The sequence below is a fragment of the Heliconius melpomene genome, chromosome 19 (assembly GCF_056956725.1).
Source record: "Heliconius melpomene rosina isolate 202511_hmr_F chromosome 19, ASM5695672v1, whole genome shotgun sequence".
Taxonomy (NCBI): domain Eukaryota; kingdom Metazoa; phylum Arthropoda; class Insecta; order Lepidoptera; family Nymphalidae; genus Heliconius; species Heliconius melpomene.
In genome coordinates, this window is record NC_140407.1 from 7,110,340 (window position 1) to 7,138,294 (window position 27,955).

General features: G+C 31.0%; 2 protein-coding genes across 2 annotated transcripts in view; both read right to left on the reverse strand.

Annotated features, from left to right (window-relative positions):
- The window catches only part of fusl (transmembrane protein fuseless), a 28,059-nt gene extending 26,499 nt beyond the window's left edge, over positions 1–1,560 (reverse strand). Inside the window, exon 1 of the mRNA XM_085203071.1 lies at positions 1,404–1,560. The gene's annotated coding sequence lies outside the window, so the exon portion shown is untranslated. The remainder of the gene's footprint in view (positions 1–1,403) is intronic.
- Positions 1,561–2,535: 975 nt separating this feature from the next.
- On the reverse strand, positions 2,536–27,730 carry LOC146528559 (START domain-containing protein 10-like). Its single transcript, XM_085203285.1, has 6 exons — positions 27,478–27,730; positions 15,194–15,341; positions 9,064–9,196; positions 7,653–7,769; positions 7,181–7,331; positions 2,536–6,209 (listed from the first exon to the last, which is right to left on the reverse strand). Exons 1-6 carry the CDS (start codon positions 27,637–27,639, stop codon positions 5,853–5,855), a joined length of 1,068 nt encoding a protein of 355 aa, XP_085059411.1. The 5' UTR covers positions 27,640–27,730; the 3' UTR covers positions 2,536–5,852.
- Positions 27,731–27,955: the final 225 nt, after the last annotated feature.

Genomic DNA, 27,955 nt, shown 5'->3' on the forward strand with positions numbered 1-27,955 from the left:
AGGACATTTTTAAACGAAACTTTTTAACTAGAATAATTGTAAATATATTTGAATATTATTCAGATCTATCTATAGCCACAGACTACTGCAAAGTATTCGAAACAACGGGTTTCCAAATATTTAATATTCAAATATATGAGATAATTTAACCGGTTTAACAGTTCTATTACGATGCAGTCGTGGCGAAGTGGCACAAGCGTACGACTGTTGACGCTATGATTATTATTACTGGTTCGATTCCCACTCGGGGAATGAAATATTTAGTATTTTTATTATCTCGCCCTGGTAACGCGGTAACGCGTGGCTTACTACTTCGCCACTAACATGCAGTAGGTACCTCGAAAATTTCTTCGGAAATGGGAAATGGAAGTCTCTTAATGGCGAACCGAATGTATTAATATATTAGTGTCCGAGTGTATTATTCCTATGTTCCCTCTGCCTGTCTTGAAGCTAAAAAAACAAGTGAGACACATGGCTGAAGTAAAATTCCTTTAGCTTCATCTATATTGGATTATTTTTTCTATTGAAAAATATGACTGGCTTTAAGAGAAAAAGAGAAAGAAAATGAGCATTCACCAGTTTACTTCTTTAGTCAAGCGTACGTAAAGTTTTACTTCCAAAAAGGTTATTTATATAAATTATTTTAAAATCGCGAAAATCAAAAAGTATGTAATAAGTGTCTTGAATAGCGTTGCATAATAGTACGTAAGTATACATTTGCATTTGTCTCAATATTTAAAAATCAAACGTTTATAAATACGTGCAAATAAATTTGCTGAAATAAATGGCTTTTTAAATAAAATAATTGTGAGAAAAGATCAATAAAACACATTATTAATAAATATTCTGTTTTTGCAAAGTATTCGACCAGTAGTTATTTTCTTCGTCAATTTAAATTATTTTATCAATTTTTAATTTAAACTTAAAGTCACGATATAACTTAAGGGAAAATAAAAAATATTCTCCTTATACCACACATATTTAAAATATAAAAATATTTTTTTTTATAAAATAAATATTTTTTTAGGAAGGACTATATTTATTATTTATTACGTTACCATAGCGTTTGGCGCTCCGTTCTCTCTGACTATACCGCTAGGGAAAAGCGTGAAGCTAAGTTAAGTTAGTATTTATTACGTTTTATTTTATTTTAAAAAATAATGTGTAACATAAACAAGCATTTTTTTCAAATATTCGTTTACATTTTTAGTATCTAAATTAGCACTCATCATAGGAACAATAAAAACAACATGCATAACAAGTTCCAAGAAACAAGTTTTAAACATTAAATTACAACAGAAATCTTCTCGAAACAAATAATTTTGTCTAAATTAAATATATGTTAATTTAATTTAAATTATTATTATTATATAATATTTTTATATTATATAATAGATATTTACCTTTATTAACACGCCCCAAAAAAACTAACACTTGACGCACATAAAAAAAAAACAAAAAGGCGGGAAAACTGACAGCCGCGAGTTTCGCAGCAAAACTAAACTTAGGAAAAGGCTAGCGCCGATGTTTACAGTGATTGATTATCAAGTCCATTATGATACAGGTTGCATATTAAAGGGCAACTTGTTAAAGCTAAATAAAAGGACATGCCGCCATTTATTTACTTGTTTAGCGGTGTTAACTAAACAAACAGAGCGATTACTAATCCAAGTAAATTTCTATGTAACTTATTTTAGTTTTTCTTTTGTAATATGTAATGAATTACCGACTTTTTTGTACTTTTAATATTATATTTAATTTATTTAGTTATAAAACATTATAAATACATGTGAATTTATGGTTTTTTTTGTACCATTCTAATAAAAGCAACATCACAAGGACTTTTGGCTTGGAGTCTAAGCATTTCGTAATAATTTGTATGAACATTTAATTCTAGTACTGAATTTTTTAACATCTAATGTCCTAAAGTTAAGACAAGATTTGATTTTCATACTATTTTTACAGTAGATTTACATTGTTGTAAACTCTGAATAGCCATAATTTGACAGATAAAGGTTTAGGATTTGTAAAAATGTGTTTTTAAAATTAATTAAAATATACTTTCGTTATATTTGGCTTCATTCACTAGTTAATACCTGCGGCTTCGTCCTCATAGTCCAATCGACATACTGTACTACACACACACACAATGTGATATTGACAAAGTGATTATAATGCTCAACTCGTACATTCTAACGGCATAATCAATAATCAAAAAACAGAAAAGAATAAATGGAAATTACTAAGTTTTTTTTAGCTTCACGCTGTATCCCACATGCTAAAGGGTAGGCAGAAGGAACCTACCGTGATGTAACGCAAAATTTTTTTTCAATTCTAATCAGTAGTTTAGGAGTTTAATTAGTTCAACTTCGTCATCTTCATAACATTAGTATAGATTTATATTATAAATGAAAAATCTTCTTCCTCCTGGCATAAATCCCGGCTATTGCCAGGGTCTGCCTACAAATGAAAAATGAAGCAATTATTAATTTACTTAAATGGGGTTAAAAGAAATAATCAAATAAAATACAACAATACAATTGTAATAATATATTTGTCTGCTAACTTTATTAACAAATCGAACAAGTTAACATGACAATAAACATTTTCATCTAACACACAACTCGTGATAATACTTACGTCTACAAGATTACATAGAGAATGAGCTTTTTGATAGAGAGAAGGATGGTGCTACGATAGATTCAAACCGTGAAAGTTGTTAAACAATTTATAGATAACATATAACTTTTAAGAATTACATTTCTTACAATTTATATGGTATCTGTAAATATTATTTATAAATTCATTTTATACAGGGAATTTATAGAAATGCTCGGGATTTTTATTTTATTATATGTATAATATAAGGGTGTCGTGTACTATATTATATTGTGTCTAGAAATGTTGCCTGTGTATGGATATTCCGTTCCGTTTTGCGAAAAAATTATAAAATAAAAAAAATACAGATTATATATGTGACATTTCTATTTTTTCTAATACATTACACATCTGTATGTATCTGTATATATCTGTATCTGTACATGCATAGAATTCTAATACACACTTTATTTTAATTTGTATGTAAATTATACTTATTGAATTGCAAAAAGATGTATTAAATCACAAGATTCCTGCTGTTTTAATTATATACTATATACGGATAGCTTGTTTTATACAATATTATTCCTTTAATTATAGTCAATGTAGCATACTTAATTTTTCTCTGTGTTCTGCTTATTCCTTCACTTTTGCTCAAATTGGTAGTTAATTAATATATAATACAATATTTTATATAAAGCTAGCGTTGACTATTACAAATGGCGTGATTAACTAAATGTTTTAATAAATACGTTACATTAAAGAGTAAAATAGAGCGAAGGCACAGAGTTAACCTATCCGAGCTTAAGGGAAATGATACGCAAAGAGCAGACTAGGGACAATCGGGCCATTTTAAAATTAATTATTTTTGCTTAGACAAAATGTTTTTGTTTTTTGCTTTAAAGCAGATATGTTATAAGCATAAAATACAATTTTATTTGTGCGTAAAATATCTTAATGTTAATGGACTGATCTCCCCAGTCAAGGCTATAAAGTAGATTAAATGCAAGATTTAGTTATACAACAATAACTGCTTATACTAACCTTATTATTCATTTTATAATAACAATTTTATATATATTTCAGATACATGAATCTAATATTATAATTAAAATAGTTTAAAAATAATTAAGTTACAAGCGTAAAAAATACAGGTAATATTTGTCTGACTTCCAGGATTTATCTTTTTCATTTTTAATACATTTTTAATTGTTAAATGGTGTTTATTAATAGCTCTTTATACGACGAATTACATTATTTTATGTAATCTGCGTTCACTTTCCTTACTATTTAATCGAAGGTAAATTTTAATACCTTATAAAATTGTAATTAGTTATCGGACCTTGAAAAATAAGTTACGGAAACAGATGAGCAAAAAACTTGGCGGCATTGTCTAGATTTTATGTACCACAGATATATAAAAAATATATTCTTATTGTGAGAGTTCATTCGGTGGACACCATTCCAATTCCATTCAAGTATGTTGTTTTTTTGCATTTTTTTTTTCTCTCGATTATGACACAGATAATGTGGTTTATACAGTTTTTTTGTAAGATTTTGTATAATTGTCTCGGATCTTTTGTAAAATCGTAAATTATTACCTTATAACATATTTTTAAAGTTATTTGACAAGAGTAACTTTATTTGAAGTCACAGTTTCTATTTGCACTTAATTAAAAGATATCTAATAGAACTTAGCGAACTTCGCTTTGTAATATTATTTATTATATCAACGTTAGGGTTCAAAACTGTAAATATTTAGAAGTCGTGAACATATACGTCGTGTACGTATAATTAAGCCCGCATCTGTTCGCGTCTGTTTGCGTACTAATGAACAAGAAGAAACGTACATATTACCATATTATTATATTCTAGTATCTAATAATGATTTGTTTGGATTTATCTATATAAGAATACATTGTTCATGTAAGAACAAGAAATTAATTGTAAATAATTAATATCTGACAATCCAATAAAATAATTTGTCAGAGATACAAAAGTTTAAAAATATTTAGTACAACTTATGTAGGTATATTTGTACTGTAATGTACTTGTTTATTATTTTACTAGTGTAAAAAAATCAATCATAATAGTTAATAACGAAGATTTTTAAATATGTTTTATATAGGTACGTAAATGACAAATACTAGCTTGACTTGACTTGGCTTTACCAATTTGCATAGATTAATCAGATTGGAAGATGGTGTGTGATACAAGAGGATTTCTCTTCTAAGTTAAATAAAAAAAGAATTTGCAAAATAACGGTGAGGATAACCACTATATTATATTAATCTTGAAATGAAATGTTTAAAAAATAACTCCTTAGTCATATTTCTTTCTTATTATTTTTTTTTTATTATAAAATTATTTATAAGCTTTAGAATTATAGACTAGCGTTGCTTCAGAATCCTTTATAATTATGCTTTAATTTTATATTGTAATTTTAACATTTTTCCTTATACCAGAATAATACTATAAAAAATCTCACTCGTACGTATTGTTATTAGATTGCAATTATGAAAGTATGTGTTACAATGTACTTATAATAATATAGTAGTACTTAAGTACGTATATGTATAAATTAAATGTTTTTTTTATATAAATGTTTAAATTAAAATAGATTACAAACTAGAATAAATAATAAACAATAAATGAACAATTGAACAATAAGTCTACAAAGTAATTAAAATATATTCCTCAAAGACGAAAGTCATACAGTTTCACTAAGCTACGAAGTCTCAGTAATACTTACAATACTTACAATATTCGTTCCTTTTATTCCTTTCCTTTTATTTGTTATTCCTTTTAATTGCGCCAAATTCTTTTTCCTTCAAATAATAAAATTATAATTACCTAAATATGTTTAAAACACGCCGTACAATAACAATTAACACACGTATTATAAAATGTATTACAATCAAGCTACTTTAACATCTTAATCTATTCTAATTATTGGGAAATCTACAAAATACTAACAGCTTATATTTTCTGATATATTATTATATTCATTTATTTTTGATACAAAGGAATATTCATGAAAATTAAATTAAAATAATTATGAATTTACTATATAAATGACTGGAAGTAAAATAAGAAAAAGAAACTAATTTGAAAGTTTCAATTATAACAAATTAAATTTCAAATTAAAATAACTGGAATCTAAACTTAATTTATGTAAATGTCAATATTAAATAACAATTTTTTATTTCATTTTATGTTATTTTGTATGTAAAAAAGATTTAATTTACGAACGATTAATCTTCCCTGCCTCTACTAAGACTGAACCTGCGATGAAATTTGAAAGACGTTTTTCGTTTTTCATGTTTCGCCTCCTCAGGTGGCTTATTATCGACAAGATTATCTGTACTTTTAGCAACTTGGACGCTTTTTCGTCTGTTTTTCATGGATTTCACTAATTTGTAGAACTTTCCTTTTTTCTTTGTAGGATCGATGGTGAGTTCGGAAAGTTCTTCCACTTCAACACTGAATTCTGATGATATGTCTCCTAGATCCTCTACGCTCTGGCTTTCTTGCTTGACTGGTATTTCTAACTTCTTTGATGTGTTCGGTTTTGGTTCGGCTGGAGCAGGAGGCGCGTCTGGATCTATGCACTGCAATATATAAGTAAATATTTATACGGTTCAGTTGTTTTTGTTCACACAAATTTTGACTTTTAAATACTTAGATAAATTTAATATTTTGAATTATAATGCTACGAATTTAGGACTCCTATGGGGTAGAGCCCTTGCCATTTAATATCATAATTCATCCACCCTATTCCTACCCCTTAATGTGTAACTTAATTTATGGATGTCCCTTTAGTATGTGAGAAATTATTAAAAATAGAAAATAAAAAATACAAAATGAGATAATTTTTTTATGTTTTAATAACATAAAAATCAAAGGAAATAGGCGCTCCTATTTTCTCATCCTCTTTTTTCGTATAAATTATTAAGATTTATTATTTTATTATATTCGTTAATTTTATTAAATAGAAAATGTTAATAGAATGAAATTAGAACTACATAAAATACCTTTGCCAAGAAGCCGTCTAAAGTGGTTAAACCCTGACTAAAATGTACAGACGGCAAACATAATTTCTTATATCAAAAAGTTGGAACTGAGTTTTGGTCATGAATAAATTTAAGGCTTAACGGCTTAAAGGCAAACTTTATGAATTGACATTTGTCAATCGCTCAATAATAAATTCGAAAAGTTTCAAGTGATTGTTGAGAATTAGAATTCTGTAAGTCAAAAAAGTTCAAGTGATTGTTGAGAATTAGAATTCTGTAAGACTCAATTGTTTTTGACTTATTCGTTTCAAATAGATTTTAGAAAAAAGAGAATGAATATATTGGTGCTGTTTAAAACAAAAGTCAAGTCAAGTCAAGCTGCACAATTAAAGTACCTTATTTTATTTATATTCTATTCATTATAATTTCTTGCTTTATATTTATGGAGATTTATTACTTACTTTCAAAAAATAAATACGACTGAAAAAAGTAAGCTATCTTATGACTGGAAAACTTCAAGTATGCAAGTGTACCATCTTACTTAAACTCAAAAATGTAACCCTACTCACGTCTTCCAATTTGATCCGGTAAGGTGGCACCTGTTCCGGGTGTCGCCACGGCTTATAATAGGGCGTGTCGGTGAGCACCTTCCAGCCAGGGTAGCGTCGTGATGCCGCGTGAAGCTGGTGTACCAGTCGCGGTGCTAGCTGCGCTGTGACTCTATAATATTAAATGCATCTTTAAGCTTTTTCAAAAACTTAGGCATTATTAGAATAATGCTTATGAAATAACTGAGAAACATATTTAGTTTTTAATAAAAAAATAGTTAGTTAGTTAGTTAGTCTTTGTTTATAATAAAATAATAATAATAATAAGATACAAAATACCGACATCATTTCTTCAAAATACCTACACGTAATCTATATGTAATGTTTTAAGTAAGTACATATACAACATCAAAAAATTATTATTGTCGTACAGACCAGTGGAGAAATTATATTAAGCTACAAATAAGCTAATTTAACCAACTCCTTAACTTACCTATTAACTAACCAAGCTGGTAGCGCTCCTCGAGGATCTGATCTGGACACGTAGCCGAGCCAGCTGCCGGGGGTCTCCCGTCTTCTTACTACGAATCCAGTTAGTAAAGAAAGAGCTCTGTAAAATTAACATTTTTATATTAATATATAAATGTACCTATTAGATACCTTATTTAAAGAAAATTAAATTATAATAATAAATATTATTTTTAAGAAGTTCCATCTCTAAATTTTTACTTATTTATTGTTTTTTTAAATTTGTATTCAGAGCTTTCTGTGCTCCACTTTCCGCCCAAATTCAAGATTTCGCATATTGATTCGAAACATTTTGTTGCACAACTAAACTAAAGGGGGTAAGTCCTTTCCCTGAGTATCCACAACCATCGCGTTGCCATGTTGCCATGCCGCTCGTTCTCGTAAAATTTATAATGCAATATCCTTATTGCAATATAAATTATATTCATCTAGGTAAGAAAATTCTCAGGAAAGTCGCTTTCAACGTAAAAGTTTTAATTAGATGAAGTTAGTTGCGCGCTCATATCTTCTTACCGTAAGCAGTTTGTATCTTTTTTGTTATGGAAACTTAAGTTTGGATATTAATTTTAAAACTACAATATAAATCAAAATGATTTTTAAAATTCGAGATTTTTAAGAAAAGCAGGTTGATATTTTTTCACTTATAACAACGAAGACAGCGTGAATTTGTTAAGATACCTCGTTTCACTATTTCCATACAATTAGGTACATTGCGTGTAAAGTAATCTCATTCAGGTATTCTATACATTGCGGAAGTATTGTGTAGAATACCTACTACATTTACAGATTCTCGATAACAATTACACACTTATTTTTTACAACAATTTTATTACTTATAGTCTTAAATGATAATGAACTGCAATAATCAATTACTAAATAAGTAAGCATTTTAATTATAAAAAAATATTTAACATACTCGTACCGATTTTAATGTCACTATTAAAACAGAATAATATACGTTACAGATTAACTGTTAATTAAAAAAAAACAAAACCACAGACAACAAAATAGCTTTTACATATAAACTTTTTTCTGTAGTGTATCCATCGACAAGGCCGTGACGAATTGACGCACGTTATTTATCTTATCTGTGAAGTGGCGTCCGAATCCTTTAATGAGAACTACTTTGCTGTATATATTGTATTATATTGGATTGACTTTTAAAGATTATGTTTAAACCATTGCAGATTAATACAATCAGGTGGGCGTTCAAAGTTATAAAGGAAAATTATATATTTATTACTTGTCTCTATTTGGCCGGAATGAGGAAATTTCCTGATATTGATATTAATAATTTCAACTTAATATTAATTAATATAGCTTTATAGTATAAGTAAGAAAAAAAGTACATAAGTACAATACACAAGTAAACTTACCTAACAAATCCTTTCCTAGGCGGGTAATCCTTATGGTAGACGGAATGGTTTAAGATCATCTTCTCTTCGCCGGTGTCGAGCCAGGAGCGCTGCAGCACGAAGTCGCGGTTTTTGAGCGGGGCCGGACACGACACTGTGAAAATGTACGTAATATCATATAAGAGATCTACGAGTATATATATAAATATAATGAGTGGGACAGTGTCTGTCTCAGGTAAGAGAGTGAAGAGAGTCAAGATGAGCATGCTACCCTCGCACACAATAATACGATTATACCATAGCTATGGATTGACTCTCTCTATTACCAATTCGATGATATATTACCGTACATGTGTATACAGGAAGAAGAGAGAAACAATATTAATTAAAACACCGAAATGTAACCCCTAAATTATAAATAAAGTACTTGTTTTTGTTTAAGAGACAATTATCTTTAACAATATAAATGAAGAAAAAATTCTAAATATTATGTCACACTCTTTTTATTTGGACACTTTTTGCTTACAATTGGTAAAAGAAAAATATAATCGTGTTTAAAGTTTACAATACAACAAAGCCACGAATGTCTATTGTATCTTTGATATCAATTCTAAGTATTCCAAAAGTTTTAGTATCGCTGCTCGAACTTTGATCCTATCAACAGTTTTGGCGTACGAAAATGTTATTTATGTTTATAAAATACACTTTGGTAAACTTAATAACTAAAGTATTTTATGTTGTTGAATAATAACATTTTGAAATAATTATTTATATTAGTTTTCTAGGTAATTACAAGTATATAAAATAACTGTTCAGGCCATCGTGCAGTAGCCGCATATCTTTTTATGCGGGAACAAATCTGAAGAAGTTAAGAAATAAATAATTTTAACAGTATTTTTATGATAGCTGTCGTGACGTAGTGGCCCATTTAGGGTCCGTTTCTGAACACACAATGTTTCGAATTGGGGGGAAAATCAGAAACAGAGTGTTATGACAGTCATTCTATCAGTTGCACTAGCCCTCTGTCTTCCATTTAAAGATAATAAAAAAAATAAACACTATTTAAACAGGATTTCGCAGGCTAAGAGATTGTGGGTCTGATCCGCATTTCGATGAATATATTATTTTCATTTTTGCGCTTTGGTAGGCAAAGTGAGTGAGGAACACGTAGTGTCCCGAATTATAGCGGAAAGTTGAGAACGGAGTATCTTAAATTGCTATGTGCGGTAAAGTAAAACTAAAATACAATAAATATTAAGTATTCAAATAATTGTGGTAGGTATTTTACAATATTTTTCACTTGCTAGCAAATAACACTTTTCCATTTAAAGGTATAAGTACAAAATTAGTAAATGCTCTTACTCGGTGCGTGGAATTCGCTGATGAGATAAATTCACGCTCGAACGAGCTCGGTAATAGAATACACGCCTATAAAGTAAGGAAGTGTCTGCCTGCTCTCAAGATTATGCGAAACATTTTAGACGCCTGTTGGCTTCGTTACTGAGAAATGGTTAAATATTTTATGTTTAAATCCACTTTACTTTTATTTCTATTAGTAGGTATTATATTAAAAATGTGCCCACTATTAACAAATGTACGATAATATATTTATATTAAGAAGAAAATTTGCTTCTTCCTCGCATGTAGTGGTAGCTTTGTATCCTTTCGACAAGTCAAAAGTGCTTGCAAAAGTCTATTTTAATACAAAATATTTTAGTTCCCTTTGCAGGAAACGTAAAAAAATGACAAAAATTATATTTATAATTCCAGAATTATACTTACTACTTTTATTACTTTTATTTCTATTAGTAGGTATTATATTAAAAATGTGCCCACTATTAACAAATGTACGATAATATATTTATATTAAGAAGAAAATTTGCTTCTTCCTCGCATGTAGTGGTAGCTTTGTATCCTTTCGACAAGTCAAAAGTGCTTGCAAAAGTCTATTTTAATACAAAATATTTTAGTTCCCTTTGCAGGAAACGTAAAAAAATGACAAAAATTATATTTATAATTCCAGAATTATATGTCAATTGGAAGTACATTTTATAAAAATTGACAAACTTAGTTTGCGCCCATTTTCTACGAAACTAGAAATACAAATTTAGAATGATTTTTTCTATGATATACATATAAACTTCCAAAAGTAGTGACATCCAAAGCAACAATTTAAATACCTAAATGAAAAAAAAAATATATATTACAGATATAAATAATATGCACGTGATAAAATTAAATATTCCTCCAACTGGAATCAGAACTTACTTTACAAATAATATAATACAAATGTACGGAAAATAAAATAAAAACAAAAAAAAAGAAACTAGGACAATTATTCACATGCATACAAAAAAAGCTTTCATTCATCAAAAACAATCGATGTTCATTTATTCGAAGAGTGCACAAGTACTACCCTCTCGTATATATGTTACGGGACGCGCGTGAATAACTCTTCAAGTTTCAGGTATTTCATTACAGAGTGCTGGTACGAATATATCTATTTTACCTCGCTAATGATCCACTTAGAGGAATTTAATTAACCGCGTTGCATATTTTTACCTAAATTCTGAAATTTCATAGTGCATTTCCTGGTCTTTTTGAGGCGTTAACTGGAGGGACGTAACACCGCGTTTTATTTTAGTCACTACAAGATAATAGTGTCAATGTCTATCATTTTAAGGTATTTAGGAAGGTCATTGTATGGTAAATTGGTAAACACCTGGGAAAATGATTATTTCAAATATGTTTGGAAAAAAATGAATAAAGTTTGTTTTTATTTAAAATTTTAATGAAGTAAATAAAATATGCATAGGAGCTAGAAGTAGTTTAAAACTTTCAAATTACTTAGTCAGTCGAACAAATTTTAAGCTAACTTTTACCTGCGGGTCCGCGTTCAAATAACTGAGACTTGTATATGACACAGTAGCTTACATCGGGACGATTAACATGATATAATACATTCTTCTTCAACAAATGGATTGTCCAATCCAAATTATTTTTTCAATTCAAACCTGTAGTTCCTGAGATTTAACCAAACAAACATTTTGGCTCTATAACATGAGTGTTGACGTAACAATGCCGATAAAATAAGATGGACCCCACCTGCACCATCTGGCAAATTTATACTTAAAATAAATAAATTTGTTGGCAAGAGCACTTCACTGTGTACGTATATCGTACTACGAGTTGCATTGCAGCTCCAGGCTTGCGGACTTTTTGACCCGATTGCAAAATTTACACAGGCTCGCTTATATTTTTTATTATTAAGTCTGGATTATACATGAATGTTGGTGCAGTGGCACAAATTGGGGCTGTTAAAGCGGCGTTTGTGGTTTCGATTCCCTTGCGGGGGCCACGGAAAAACAACTACACGGAATGTCTCGAGAATTGGGCGGAAAGTAGACAATGTAATTGTAAAGACACTTTTTACACATCTAAGTGCCATAAAAACTATCAACGTAGACCGTCTCGAAGAAACTGTCAGCACAGATCGTCTTTGCGAACGAAAATCTTCCGCGATGTAACTTCGACTGGCAGTAATTTTAGATTGGCCAGTAATTTCTATTCAACATTTTTATAACAGATCGGGATTTCAATCTAGTTTTTTTTAGTATATATCATAATTTAATTTACAGTATTTATAATGTTTTTTGCTGGGTGAAAAATTATTTTAGCGTTAAATAGTCCATTTTATCAGGATAGGTGGAGGGAAGTAGGATCCTACTTTTCATTCAGTCCATTCCATTAAGAAACTTCCGTCTCCCACTTGCCGCCGAATTCTCTACTCAGAGTTAGATACCTCCTCGGTTGTCATTTACAACTTATTCTTATTAGTACACGGGGGCGAAGCCGCAAATAAAAGGTAGATTTTACATATAATATATAGATATCATTATGCATCCTAACGAAATGACGCAATTCGAGCACACGGCGGCAGAATTCATGAATGCAAATGTAAACAATTATAAATGTAACGTCGACCGCCATGGCGACTGGCAACGACAAATAATTTTGAATGGTGCAATGTAGCACATTCTATTTTGTGAGATTTTTTTATCGATATTATAAGATTGTAATTTTATAACAGTTATAATAAGCTGTAATAAGTAGCTTAGCGGTCAGAGAATATGGACGGCTTCTAAGAGATGCGGCTTCGAGTTCCACAGCCTGCGATTTTTTTTTAATAACTCCCCCGTAAAATGAACCCAAAACCGTCGTGTACAGTTAGAAAGTCACTAACAGATCTGAATGCTGCTTAGACTGGCCTCTTGGGCAATTTATTAAGTTTTTTACTATTCAAAAACACAACAACTCATCGTAGTGCATTGGGAAATAATAAAATTGTAAATAATATCCACTTCGAAGGTTTTTCAATTAATACGTAATAGAAAAATTTGACGCAAAGGGGAGAACGTAGTGTCTTAATTTAATGGGTTGTCTCTGCCTCTCCTATATTATACAGAATATGTTGGGAAGTAAAAAAATATCACGTATAACTACGCACACAAAAATGGCAAAGGCACGAAGCCGAGACAATTTATTCGCAATTTCCACGAGTCAATGATGATATTAATATTATTACAATAAATGTATTATGAAAGACAATAAACGAGCATAATTCATAAGAATTTGAATCTGAATGTCAATTGTGAATGCCGAAGGGGAATGCTTATGAAAATATGAAATGGTGTTGAATATAAAGACGACTCCAGCCCAGGGGCCTCTTGTGTAGGGCTGTAACGCTTTTATAAAATATATTTCGACCTACTAGCGAAATATCACACAGAATATTTAATAGTGTTGTCATGTGTCTGTATGAAGAATTTTTATTTATTATGTAGATATTTTGCAAGAATTTTTTATAATTAGACGGTTGTGAATTCGACACGGGGGAATAAGTTAGTTTCATATTTTCGTTCTGGTCACAACATAAAGTGGAGCGGTGGGTTCCTCCACTCAACACACAATGTCTAATTTAAAGAAAATTTGGACGTAAAGTATATAGGATTTTCTTAACACTACGTAAAAAAACAGACCAAAAAAAAATGCAAAAAGTTAAAAAAGAAAATACTATTTTTTTTAACTAGGTCAATCCAATCTGAAAACGAAAAACTATATTATCTAACGAAACGAGATATCACACATCATTCTCATAATAATATTTTCTTCCCAACAAAAAATCTAATAAGCATACATCACGAGGGTGGACTTTAATATAAGGAATCTTAATAAATATTTGTCTCTAGCAACCCTAGTGCTAACATTTTGATTTGATCAAACGCGTGCGGCGCTATAACTTTCGTAGACAAGAATCGCGCCTTTATTTGTGCTACGTGGGGGTTTTTTGGGTATTTGAGAGATATTCGATATAACCGTACTTTCATAAATATTCTTACTTTTTTCTCTGTTTTTATCTAACGTATTATATGATAGGGAGGTAGTGTCGGATCCTATTTAATATTTCTAAAAATACACTATAGAAAGGAAAATATTAAGAAACGTATAAATATTCCACATAGCAGGACTTCAGCCGTGTCCCTTGGAAACTGTCTTAAGCTTTGGCTTTGGAGGTTATACTGAAAAACTATATGTCAAAAAATATTTTTATGTATGATTTCTGTAAAGTTAAAAAAAGAAAAAAATATATAAATAAAAATATGAATCACAAACACAGAAAGAAAAATGTTTAGAATTTAAATAAATTGGAACAAGCATATGAACAAGTATAATAATTTCGACGTAGCTCGATAAGATCTGCTTTAATTAGTTTCCTGCTACTTTGAAATTTTTAAATACGTTTTCTACAATATTTTTTAATTTAGTTCAATTATTTAGTTATGGCTGCCCTTAAGGTATTAGAAGGGTTGGTTACATTATTATTATTATTGTTGACATCTCCATACAACAAAAAACTTTCCCTATTATTCCTAAGAATTGTCATTTGACAAAAGAAAATATTATTTATTTAAATATGTTCACACAAATTATGCATTTTGTAAAATATTTCAAGTAATATTGTAAAAGCCTTTCTGCATTCATTAATATATATATATTTTTTAAATAGTTAAATTACGTCATTCCTGTAACATTATAACAACAATATCGAATTGTAAAAAATATAAAAATATAAAGTAAAATATTGACTTACTGGCATAATACCCGACGTCGTTGTTGACATTGATGTGGCCGGCGTCCTCTGCGGCCAGCATGTGCGTGTCCCACACCGAGCGGTACTCGGGGTCGTGGAGGACGTCGTACAGGGCATCCGGCTCCACGTCCTCGAACTCAGCGACCACCTGTCAGGGAAAAGGGGAGGTTTAAATGCGTATTACTTTAAGGCGTATTACTTTTTTTTATTTTTTTATTTCTGTGGAATTTTTCATTATGGGGGGCCATTTTTTCACTAATGAACAACTTTACAACTAAATATTGTAAAGGAGTTGGCACATCTACCTCAACATCTTCATTTCAGTGACGTGAAGCTCCTGAGTGTGCCGAATGGTGACCAGATAATATAAAAGAAATGGTCGGATTTAGTCGGGTCGGTCATCAATATTAATTAATTATTATAATAATAATATAACCGTTATATCTGACCGTAGTATACTAAAATTTTTTATAGGTGGCGTAAAAGCAACCGCAAGCTTCCCATTTTGCATACTAACATCATTGTTATTTTCTAAATTTAGCGTTTTTGTATGAACAATATTAAAATTTTGTTATATTATAAGTATGAGGTTAAAAACCTGAGTGAGGATATTATTATGTTTGTATGCTTATACTAGTGGCCGCATCTTCGTTTGAGTGGAATTTATGACCCTTGCCGAGCTATTTCCATTTACCACTCGTTCTGATTGAATCTTGCAGCAAATAGGCAAAACAGAAAGTAGTGTCCAAACTTTCGGTTCCCCCCTTTCCACACAAATTCATTGTGTATTGAGTTGCAAGTCAACGCCACGTTTTGTCTTATGTAATGGAATTATATTTTAAAAACCTTCTAAATTTACTCGATTAGACATATCAAATCGAGTAAATTAATTATTTTCATTTTCCTACGCCGGCGAAATAAAGTGCGATGATGAATTCCACCAAAGCAAGCAATATCTCGAATTTTAGCGGATTACGGAGAGTTGAGACTCTTGACACTATGTTCTCTTTGTTTATCCGAGAAGAGCAGACAGAAGCAATTCTTTTTGAAAATATGGTTGTAAAACTTACACAACCAAAGTCAGCTAGTATAATCGAAACTAAGTTATTTTTTCGCTTACTGCGTGTTACACTGCGTACACTTGCGTGTTCCAATTTTAATAACATCAGTTATAACATCGGTTTAGAAATTAGCGTCACGACTAATAAAAAAATACTGCAAAATTTGTATTTTATATTAAATTAAGCAATTGCTTATCTAAATAAATTATTTTTATTCAAATTATATTAATTGAGATATTTTAACATGTTTTTATTTAGTTTCTTTTAATATTCTATTAAAAATCCAATAGATACATAGAATGGCAAGTACTAGCGAGGAGATAAGACATTTAATTACATTAAAAAAATACATGTCTAAGTAAAACAATTTAAACAACAACTTTAGCTTACATACGTGTAGATTTGTTTATTTCTTCAATTTGTATAGGCCTATCTATAATTATGTTTATTCACGATTGACAAGTTCAAAGGTATCTTTGAAATTCATATCTAGAATAATCCAATTGTACGCGTTGCTAATCAAAAGGACAATATCCTATTGAAGTAAGAAGTAATATGTACATATATATATATATACCTATTACTATTATTTTACATTATTACTTGTTTTTAATTATGTTTATACAATTTCAGCAATTTCTTCAAAATTAACAATGCGTAGGGAGGGAACCGAGGTTCCGTCTGTCGTTGTAGTGCCTTTACGTTTTAACAACTAGAATAGGTATTATGCTTATCTTTATTTATTTTATTTTATTTTAACACTTTATTACACCATAATTTAACTTAAATTGAATTCAGAAATATAAATTAACTTAAACAAAAAAAAACAGAAAAAAAAGAAACAAATGAAAAATGGTGTAAAGGCGGCCATATCACCCACAAGTATCCCTATCAGGCAACTTTCAACTTAAAAAAAAAAAAACTACTACTATTGGTGTAAAATATACAGATACACATAGATGATAAACGAAGAACGAATATGATATAATAAATAAGTGTATAGTTTAAGAAAATACAATATAGAGTTATTAAAGAATAGATTGGAAGTTGTTATTATACTCGTATGTTATTATTTCTGAGTTCAGTTCTGCAGTTCAGCAAGAAATGTCAACATAACATTTTATTTGTATTATTGAAGAAATTTCTATTATCGAATATTTTATATTTGTTTCATATATTGGGTTACAATAAAAATGAGAGCAAGTTATTATATTTTTTTCAGATTCACAGTGTATCCTTCACCTAGCATTATAAGCAGGAACCTACCTGGGAACCTAATATTAAGATAGCCTGTTCCCATTAAGACACTTCCGTCGCCCACTTTGCGTCGAATTCTTAAAGCATTACATGTTTTGAGTGGCGGAAATAAACGCCGCGATTTGTTTCGTTACCAGAGCGAGGAAAGATTAATAATAAATATTTCATTCCACCTAGTGAAAATCGAACCCACAAATGTTTACAGTCGCACGCTTGAACCCCTGAATTGTAAAGCTATGCTTAGAATACTATAGGTAGGTAGGCTATGCACAAATTAAAACAAAAAGCAGACGAGCCTGTGGCAGCCAGACTTTCGTTATTTTATAAAATCCAAATATTTCTCTGCGTTAGTACGATCAGGAAATATGAAACTTTTCAAGATTACCCAGAGGTCTGACACAGTCTCTTGGGAAATGAGCATTAATATTGTTACATGGGGTTAGTTCTGTTGTGACCGGCCCTGAGCACCGGGCTTGTAGTATATAATTGAGCTCATATAACTTCGTGTACTTGACTCATCCTATCAAATATAATTATAATAAAAGAAAAACGCATATATGTATGCAAAACTAAATTGCAAATAAGAATATTTTTTATAGGTATGTATATAACCGTTGACCCTAGAATAAGCAGCTTAGAATCTCTTACAGGCTTCACGGTCTCGCCATCCTCGCACTGTACAATTTCCGCTTTTCGAAATTGCTATCTCAACTCTGTATGTGATTCTATTATGCTGTTTTGAACTGAATTCAGTGATTTTTGATTCAAATCCTTATACATTATATGTATATGTTCAATGTTATGAACGTTATTATTTAAGAATGTGGCGAAGTGGGTAGTTTAATTTTACTATCTTTGATATTGCCGACTATATCTCGGTCAAACCAATTTTCATTTTGAGACTTATAGAATATATATTTTTTTGTATTTTTCATTTTTTTATTTTTAAAGTTACAGGACAAAATGGAAATCAACAATTCGAGTTAAAATTCATCAGAAAAGGGGAACGAAAGTGTTTTAATTAATAACAGAGTGTCCTGATATTAAGTTTCTAGGTTCCCTTTGCTTAGGAGAGGAGGTCCTGCTATGTGAAGGATGCAGCGTGAAGCTAGAAAAAAACTATAACAAAATAATTTCCCATCTTACAAAAAAAAACAAAGCGGGTTCAATGACCTGTATTGAGGAGGACTGGAAGAGTTCCAAGCGGGGCAAACTATTGTACTGTAGGGTAGTCGAGACACTTCAATAAGTGGGCTATTGTATACAAAATATGATAATTTGATTCAGTTTTAGTTTATGTATTCTGCCTTTTTTTAAGTTTTGTTATTATAAACTATGGAAGAAGAGTTTATCGCTTATTACTCGCTTAATAAACGCTTTTTCATCGTCACTTTGCGCTCAATTTTTGAGATCTTTCGAATTGAATTGAGTGGAACTCACCGCCGTACTACGTAGAGCGTACTGTAAATCTATAGAATTCCTTCAAGTATATTATAATATATTGATAGCTGCCAGGAACAAAAACTTCGAGAGATCGAAGACATGATAAAAATAATTACATTCCACTTATAACCAAATAATTTATATTCCGTCCCTTATAGGACCCGGCTCTACATATTAGCCGGAATTAGCAAACAATCAACCAAAAATATACATCTATATTTCTGTACTAATATTGCAAAATTAAAGAGTTTGTTTAAGCACAGTAATCTTAGGAACCACTGGTTTGAATTGTAAAATTATTGTATGTCGAATATTATATTTATTAAGGTAAGCTATAAGGCTATTAATTTCATCATGTTTCTCATTTCAATGTCATCCACTGTATCTGCTGAATGTCTCATATCATACAAAACTCTTAATTATTTCAAAAACGAGTGAAGTCGCAGTTTAAAGCTAGTATAGGACAAACTAATTGTTAGTAGATATCATCATCATATGAGAGGGTTGCGAGTAAATATTACATTTAGGGTATAACCGTTTAATATCGTACGTCTCACTACGTTGGAACACTTCCAAGTGAACGACTATTGACTATTGAGTGTAGGAAGATTCTCATATATACAGTTTATGATATTAGTTTATTATTGAGAGAATTCAAGTGTTTTATTAAAAAAAGTAAAATAAATAAGATTTAAGTTGAATCCCGCATATAGCAGGGTAAGCATAGGAAACTTTACTTAAGGGAATTGTGTTGAGTGGCGAATCTTAACTTTGTGCTTTATTCTACTTCCAAGTGCTTTGACAAATCATACGTTAATTTGACAGGTTTCAGGAAATGCAAATCGCGTTATGTAAAAATTTTTGTATCTTCTGTCTAGAAAAGTAATTAAAAATAACCTATTCGTTTCAATGAACTTCTTCTATTAAAACGTTCATTCGCTGTTAGAAATAGCCTGGGTGTTTTAAAAGGCAATCTTCTGTGGCGGCGTCGAGAGAGCGCGCCGATACATTTGATTAACCATCACTTTACAATTTCTTTTATTTCATCTTATTCTTTATGAATAGATAAACATTTTATTTTTTTGAATAGAAAAATTGGACATAAAGACGTCATCTTTTAAGAGCACTTTCTACTTTGTCATATTAAAAATTAAACGTTTATACAAATTAAACAGAAACAAATAAATAATAATTCATACATAAGAACTAACTAATGGCCTTACTAATACTAACTAATACTTATATATAAATATACAGATTTTTTTAGATTTTTTTTCAGTTCTCCTTATATAATCTTCAATCCACACAAAAGTAAAACATTTTTTTCTTACTAAAACATGAAAAAATAAAGTATGTTTACATTTATATATGGATTAAACAGATAAATTAAAATTAAAATGATTAAATATTCATAGAGGTGTTCGAAACGCAAATGCAGGTGTTCTGTTTCGCTAGAGCGTAATTAAAAATAAATATTGTTCAACGAGCTACCTAATCGACTAACGATACCTCTGTTTGTTACTCGTTACTTGTGTCCATACTGGTCTAAAATACAGTAGAGTTTAAAAAAATATATATCATTTACGTTGAAAAAAATATGATAAATGATAAATTTAAGCCGGTAAATTAATAAACAATATATTTTTTTTCAGGTTCACGGTGTATCCCGCATGTACCCTGCGGTAGACAGAAGGTACCTAGTGTTAATGTATTCCGTTACCCAATTTCCACAGAATTTTCGAGTCGTTGCGTGGTGATTGGCAGAATTCAACGCCGCACTTTGCCTTGCTACCTTAGTTTTAACCCGACTTAAATAACTTTTCATTATTTCTGAATTAATCCAGCAGGGTAGCAGAGGGAACCTGGGAACCTAATGTTAAGGCAATCTATTTCTCACTTTCCGCCGTGTCCAATAGTGTTATTCATAAAGCAACATTTGCATTGCATGCATGCATAGCGTGTTGGACTTAAAGCTTTTCACTAACAGTATTCAGTAACGCTCACCTGTATTCCATTTAACCGAGTTTAAAAGGTCTATTAGACTAAAATTTAGTCATTTAAATAAGTTTTATTTAGTAACAAAATTCTTTTTATTTCATGAAAACTGAGTTAAGATTTGCATTATATTTAAACATTTTAATGACCTAAATACATGTATGGAGGTCTATATACATACATATACGAGTATGTATGTATTTAGGATAATATTGAAGTCAGTTACGGATAATATTTTCCATTATGGATATTAGTTTATTTTAGCTTCGCTCTGTTTGTATCCCGTACAAACAAATTCTAACATTTATATAAGTATAACTTTGAACCTGCACCTCTCTAAGCCAAGGCGTGTGATTTGACTAACAAAGAAAAGTAAGAAAATAAGATAAATATTAGGTCAAGTCAAGATTTTATCAATATGTAGTTTCGCGTTCAAACGAACGACTATTAGAGAAATTCTATTCTATTTCGAATACTACGTATTATTTTTCAAAAATGTGTTATGTTATTTTTATTTTTTATTTGTATAATAAAATTATTGTAGGGGCACAAGCGTGCGATTTTAATTGCAACGTTTGTGGGTTCGATTCCCACAAGTTAAATTTAAAATCTTGACCTAGAAAATCTAATGTCATACTCCGTTCTTTTCGTCTAATCTTAGCAGTTGCACCGAACGTCACGCTTTACTTTGCCAGAAAGGTGAGAAGTCTATAACCTAAATACAAAAAATTCTAAGTGGAAATCGAAGCCGCAATGAAGTTAAATACTCTTACTCTGCACCATGATGGTGGTCTATTTTTTTTTTACTTCACGCTATATCGCGCAGGATAGGCAGAGGGAACCTGCGAACCTAGAGTAATGTTACTCCGTTCCCCACTTTCCGCCTAATTTCCTGAGACATTTCCCATTGAGTTGCAGAACTCAACGTTTGCGCCAGATCTTACTGCCAGAGCGAAGAAAAAAAGAACATTAATTCCTCCCAGTGCAAATCGGAACTGTCGACGTCAGACGTTACAGCACTGAGCTACGACGGCTTCTACATTGATTGTATATATGAAATTAAAATAGCTATATTATTTATAGCAACATTGCTCTTAAAATATCATCCAATACAAGCCCGCCTTTGAACAATACGCACGCTCTGTCGAAGCATGACGTGACGGATCAATTTTTATCTCACCCGGCCCATGTCAGATAATAATGAAGGTTGTGAATCAGGTAAAATGAAAAGGCCTTTGATGGCACTCGTTTTTGCTTTAAAAGGGAAGACATTTTAAATTTATTCATGCGATTGATTAATGTCTAATATGGAAATTATGTAATGAACCTACTGTATAGGGCCTTACGGAATTTTTTTTAAATAAAAAAATAAGCGTAATGGTCTCTCATTTTTTTTTTCATTTTTTTGACGCAGACGTACTTTACATAAGTTTATAAAATATAGGTATATCAAGTATAACTAATATATTTAAACTTAAAGTAGATATTAAATAACGTGAATATATATTATGTAAGTAGTTTTAATAGGCTTTATCAGTTTAAAAATGTGATCTTTGCCTCTTATTATAAGACAATACATTATTTTCCTTTGAAGCTATCGTCCTTATCTTCGGTGTTACACTTTCAATATAATCTGTACTTGTATAGTGGACTAGGCAACGTAAATGGCCACTACAGTGTTATCCATGCCGTAAAATAGTTTAACGGTTCTAATATAATAAGATTAGTTGAACAATTCGGTTTTTACAACGTCATCAAAATGTGTAATATTGTATTTCGAAGTTCCACCCATATAAGAAATTTTCAAAGGAATTTAACTCATAACCATCGCTTTTCAAGACTGCGCCATGAAAACCTCTAAAGAATAATACTTAAAATGATTTAAGACGTTTGGGTCATAAAAGAAATACTGCTATTGAAGTAGAAAAATTCATTATATTAATATAAAATTTTCTTAACAAAAAGCTTGTAGAGCTTCGGAATTATTACTTAATGTTTTCTCTTGAAAAGTATTAAATGAGATCGCTCAAAGTGCGTCCGTAGTTTGAGCTAATGGAACTGGATTATACTTTATTATATTTTTTTTTATAATTTTATAACTGCGACCTCGACCCAAAAAAAGCTAGTGCCCGATTTACACCGCGAGCGGAGCGGACCCATTAAGGACTACGTTGAACTCGCAAGAGTAAAATGAATTCTTGTATTTGCAGAAAAAAAGTCGAACGGAAAAGACTGAGCGAGCAGAAAGAGTTGAAATCAACTCGCTCAGTTCTAGGAAGCGAAGCGAAATAATTAAAAAAAAACACAAAACTCTTTGTTGGTGGAAATGTAAATTTTCCTTAAAAAAGAGTCCGTTTCACCTAAGCATTTTCCGCATATTTCTCTTTCCCGGTGAAAATTTATTTATTTATTCCTTTATTTAAAAAACCAATAGTAGTTTTTGTATTATTTGGTAGTTTATAGACATTTAAAGAAAAGAAAAAAATAACATAGAAAAATCGCTTGAATGTCGTAGTTTGAACCTTGGATATCTCACTAGGGTTGTAGAATATATTAAAGAATATTATGTATATTCTATAATATATTAATAGTTATATTTAAACACATTATAAGTAGTTGCAGTTACAGTGTGATACATCAAAACAATTAACGTTTGTTTTCTCACTCGAAACGCCATGTCATACGTCGTTCCAACAATAGGTTCTCTCTGCCTGCTATTTGTGAAACAAAACAATACCTAAAGCCTACTTTGCTTTACAAAATTCACGAAGAAATAGAAATATTAGGTGGAGAAGATGTGAACTAGCGAACCAGCACGGAGTCATATACACATGTGTACATTGTACATACTTACCGGAACCTTTTCGGAACATACACAACATTTTTGAAAGAGAAATAATATTTATTAAATATTATAAAGAAATGCTCGTTAGGTTTTCATTGAACTTCCAATATTAATTTCTTAAAAGGATAAACAGAAATCAAATTTGTTCTTAGAAAAAGAAAAGGAAAATTGGGCTGAAACTTTGCTCTTTTAAATTACCCGAAGATTATATTGGACAAGTAATTACAATCAAGGACAGCCAATTTTCTTGTCATTTTTTTTTATATAAATTTACTTGAACAGTATTTGTCAAGATACTAATGGCCATTGCGCGGTTCGAGACATTGGGCGTTCAAGGTTCGAGACATTTCGTGTTCACAATGGAAATCAACGTCGCAAATTATCTTACTAGAGTAAGGCAGTCAGAAACTCTCTCACTACTCACTACTACACCACGATAAATTACTGAGATTAATTGTTGAAGTAATAACTATACTAGTAGATAATATTATGAACCAGAAGAGTTTGTTTGGTAGAATGCTATAATCTTAAGAACTACCCGTACTACGGTTGAGAGAGTCTATTTATTGAGGAAATCTACAGGCAGTAAGTACATCACGCTATTATTTCAAATTGACAAAGCAGGCGAAGCCGCAAGTAAAAATTAGCATAACATACATATAAAATGGGTATGTTTTACTAACTCTTAGTAATTTAATGTAATAAAAAAACTTCCTTTACTTATATTTTGTAAGTAACATAACTTCAAAATTATAACATAACACGCATGATTTCCATAATAATAAAATGTCTTAAGTTCAAAGTGAATGAAAAATTACTTAGAATGCCTACTCGAGGGGACGATTATATGTTTATATGTATATTTTTTTATTTCTTCGTTCTGATAAAGTCATCGGGTGGCGTCATCTTTCAACGTAAGTAGAGAAAGAACTTAACATTATGTTCTTTAAGTAATTTGCTTAATCTACATCCCATATTACATAGCAGGGTAGGCCGAGGGAATTTAATTATATATTAATAAATATAAATTGCATAATAAAAAAAAATCTAAATTAAAAAAAAATAGAAATGGAGAATCTTTTATTCAGTACTAGGTTTTTTATATAGTAGAGGCTAAACTAACAGTCATTTATATAACCCTATAAGGCGGCAGCCGTATTTCCGACAGCATGATTGATGTGAGAGCGGCTCGGCGAGAGTACAAGTATTTATGGCCTTTACATGCCATGGGTATGGGATTAAAAAATTAATAATATAAATGTAAAACTGCAGATTTTCATTTCCCCTTGGAAGTTAAGCTAATTTTGATGGATTTTCGTCGTAACGGGATAGGCAGAGTAAACCTACTCTTAAGATACTGTGCTACTCAATTTCTACCCAATTTTCGGCATATAGCGTGTTGAGTGGCGAAACTCAAGATCGCCCTTTGTCTATCATTGCTGAGAAATGAAACAAAATATATAATTCACAAATTGTGTCGAGCCTGACACAGCACCTTATCTTAGCCCCGTAACTGAATGTCAGTCACTTGTGGACATTAATTTTCCAATATTCCATACGTCCATTAGAGGTGTGAAGGTGTGGTTTGAGGTGATAATTTTAAAAATATAATAAAATAAGTACCAAAACCCAGCAGTAAACGAGAAGCAAATTAAGAAAAAGGAATATGTAATGTGCCGTTTAATATTTAGAACGAAGGACGGCAGATGGCGCCGACGTGCTATATGTTGAAGTGGATATTCAATTTGTACTGACTCCGTCGAGTTTCCGAATATTCCATTTCATTTTAGATCTCATTTAAAAATGTTGGTGAAACATTTTATATTGAAGTTAGCGTATCATATTCTGGGTAACTCTTCTGTAACTGAATGACTGACAGACAACGCACAGCTGGAACTACTCGGCGGAGAACGCTGGAATTGGAATTGGCATGTTACTTGCTCGGGCACTGTAGGAGAACAAATTCCTTTGGGAACGGGACATACCGGGGTTTTAGTTTTTACGGTCGATGCAAACGATGTTGCGGGTAACAGGAGTTGTTATATTTTTACCTTCTTTTTTGCTTCACGCTCTATCCCGCACATATCAAGGTAAGCTAAGGGAACCTGGGAACCTAATGTTAAGATACTTTGTTCTCCATTTTTGCTGAACTGAGAGGCGGAACTCAACGCTTTGCTTCGTTACCAGAGCGAAGAAAATAAAAATTATATATAATATTTCATCCGCATGAGTGGGACCTACCTCCTCAAACCTATAGCCTGTCAATTACAGTCACACGCCTGTGCCCATGCGTCACAACTGGCCTCAAATAAATTATGACTTTATATATTTTTTTTACACTGTAAGTGAAAACGGCATAGAAACATTTTCATTGCTTTTGTTTATCCTTTTATGAAGGTTTAAAATACGGTCCATTTTATGTACCTAAGTAAATAAATAACGAATATTTCACAAGAAATACCGGGGCTATTTAGATTCCTCTTAAAGCGGAGCAGACAACCGTGAGAGATGCTTTACAGCGGTTTGTCCAAACTGAAATGTTTAACAAGATAGCTCTTTATAAGGTTCAGTTATTTTGTGTTTGAGAGGGAAAATGAGTGATTTTTAAACATTTTATTTAGCTTCACGTTGCATCCCGCTAATGGCAGGGTTGGTAGAGAAAGCCTAGTGTTAAAACACTCCTATCCCAAATGTTTGTTTTAAGTGAATTTATTTAAATTCGTTTTTAAGTGTATTTAGTAACTGTTCTCTGACTTTTACTTAAGAAATTTGGCACACGTGCTTGGAAGCCTAACCAAATTATTCTACTTTAGTGCTATATGTGATATTGTATCACATAATATATGTATTATACAATTATATAAAACTAATGGGGATTTTTTTGATATCGTTTAAAAATAACGCATTATATGAAGCGATAGAATTGCAAATATTTAAACTATTGAAACACAATATTAAAAATATATAATATACTATGAGTAACTGGATACGAAAATTTGACGGAAAATGAGGAACGGAGTGTGTTAGCACTAGTACTTAATACGTACACATAAGTAGGTAGGCAGAGGGAACCTAGGTTCCCTTTGCCTACCCTGCTGTGAGCTGGATACTGAGTGAAGCTATTAGTTAGTTAATTAATCAGTCAGTTAGTTAGCTACTGGGTTGACAAATACATTAATTCGTTACTATATTATGTTACCTAAAATATCTAGGTTACCTATACTGGGCTACAAAAGGCAATCCTTCGGGAAATCAACTACAGCACTTTTGCACACAATGGGTAATACCCATTAATCATATCAACGTATAAATGACTATTATGAATCACGTGCTTACAAAGATAAGCCAAAGTGAACCCATTTATAAAAAAGCTTGCTTTTTATACCGCAAAATAAATATTTATTAACTTTTACATGTATTTATATGGCATTTCCAGGTATTTATAGTCAAAATATAATAATATGAAACAAAGAATTTAGAATATAATGTCAAACAAACGCGCAATACCCATTTGCCTGCATTTTCACAAAGAAACCTAATTATATATATAAATTTAAGTATTTAATCACTTGTATTTAATTTAACTTATATTTATACGATTTTATAATCAAAATATAATAATAAATACCCAATAATAGTACATTTTTATTAACTAAATAACAAAAATCATATACAAAACAAACCTTGACGGTTCTAAGGGCACCATGGGCAGCATTTTCCGCCCAAACCTTGACACCATCCTTCTCGTACTCCATATTCCATCCATCCTCGGAAGATAGGAGTTGCTTAAGGGTTTCGAAGTCGGAATCCTCAGCAACGCGTGCTTCGCCACGCGCCCAACCCATTCGCGCGGCATATCCCGCTGGCACAGTCAAACTGAGCCCCGAGCCCGCACAGTCGATTGTACAGAACACCCAAAAGTAATACAGAGACACTATATTAGCCTCTTATATTATAAATGCAAACTTTATGGTAGATTGTACGCGCATGCGTGGTAGAAAGCGGTTTTTTCGACCGAAATCATTGTTTATACGTAGTACGTGCGGTACCGGATGGTAATACTAAGTGCAGCTCGAATGTGAAACAAGTGGTGCAAAGTATCCACTCTTTGTTAGGGAATCGCGTTGTTTTTTTTTTTAATTACTTAACTTTTTTTTTGTT

Bases quoted from the DNA above. Each gene is read 5' to 3' on its own strand.
- LOC146528559 (XM_085203285.1), bottom strand. From the start codon at position 27,639: ATGGGTTGGGCGCGTGGCGAAGCACGCGTTGCTGAGGATTCCGACTTC. The intron at 15,342-27,477 runs GTTTGTTTTGTA...TTTCCCTGACAG, and splicing joins GTGCCCTTAGAACCGTCAAG to GTGGTCGCTGAGTTCGAGGA. The intron at 7,332-7,652 runs GTAAGTTAAGGA...TTAATATTATAG, and splicing joins CCAGCTTGGTTAGTTAATAG to AGTCACAGCGCAGCTAGCAC.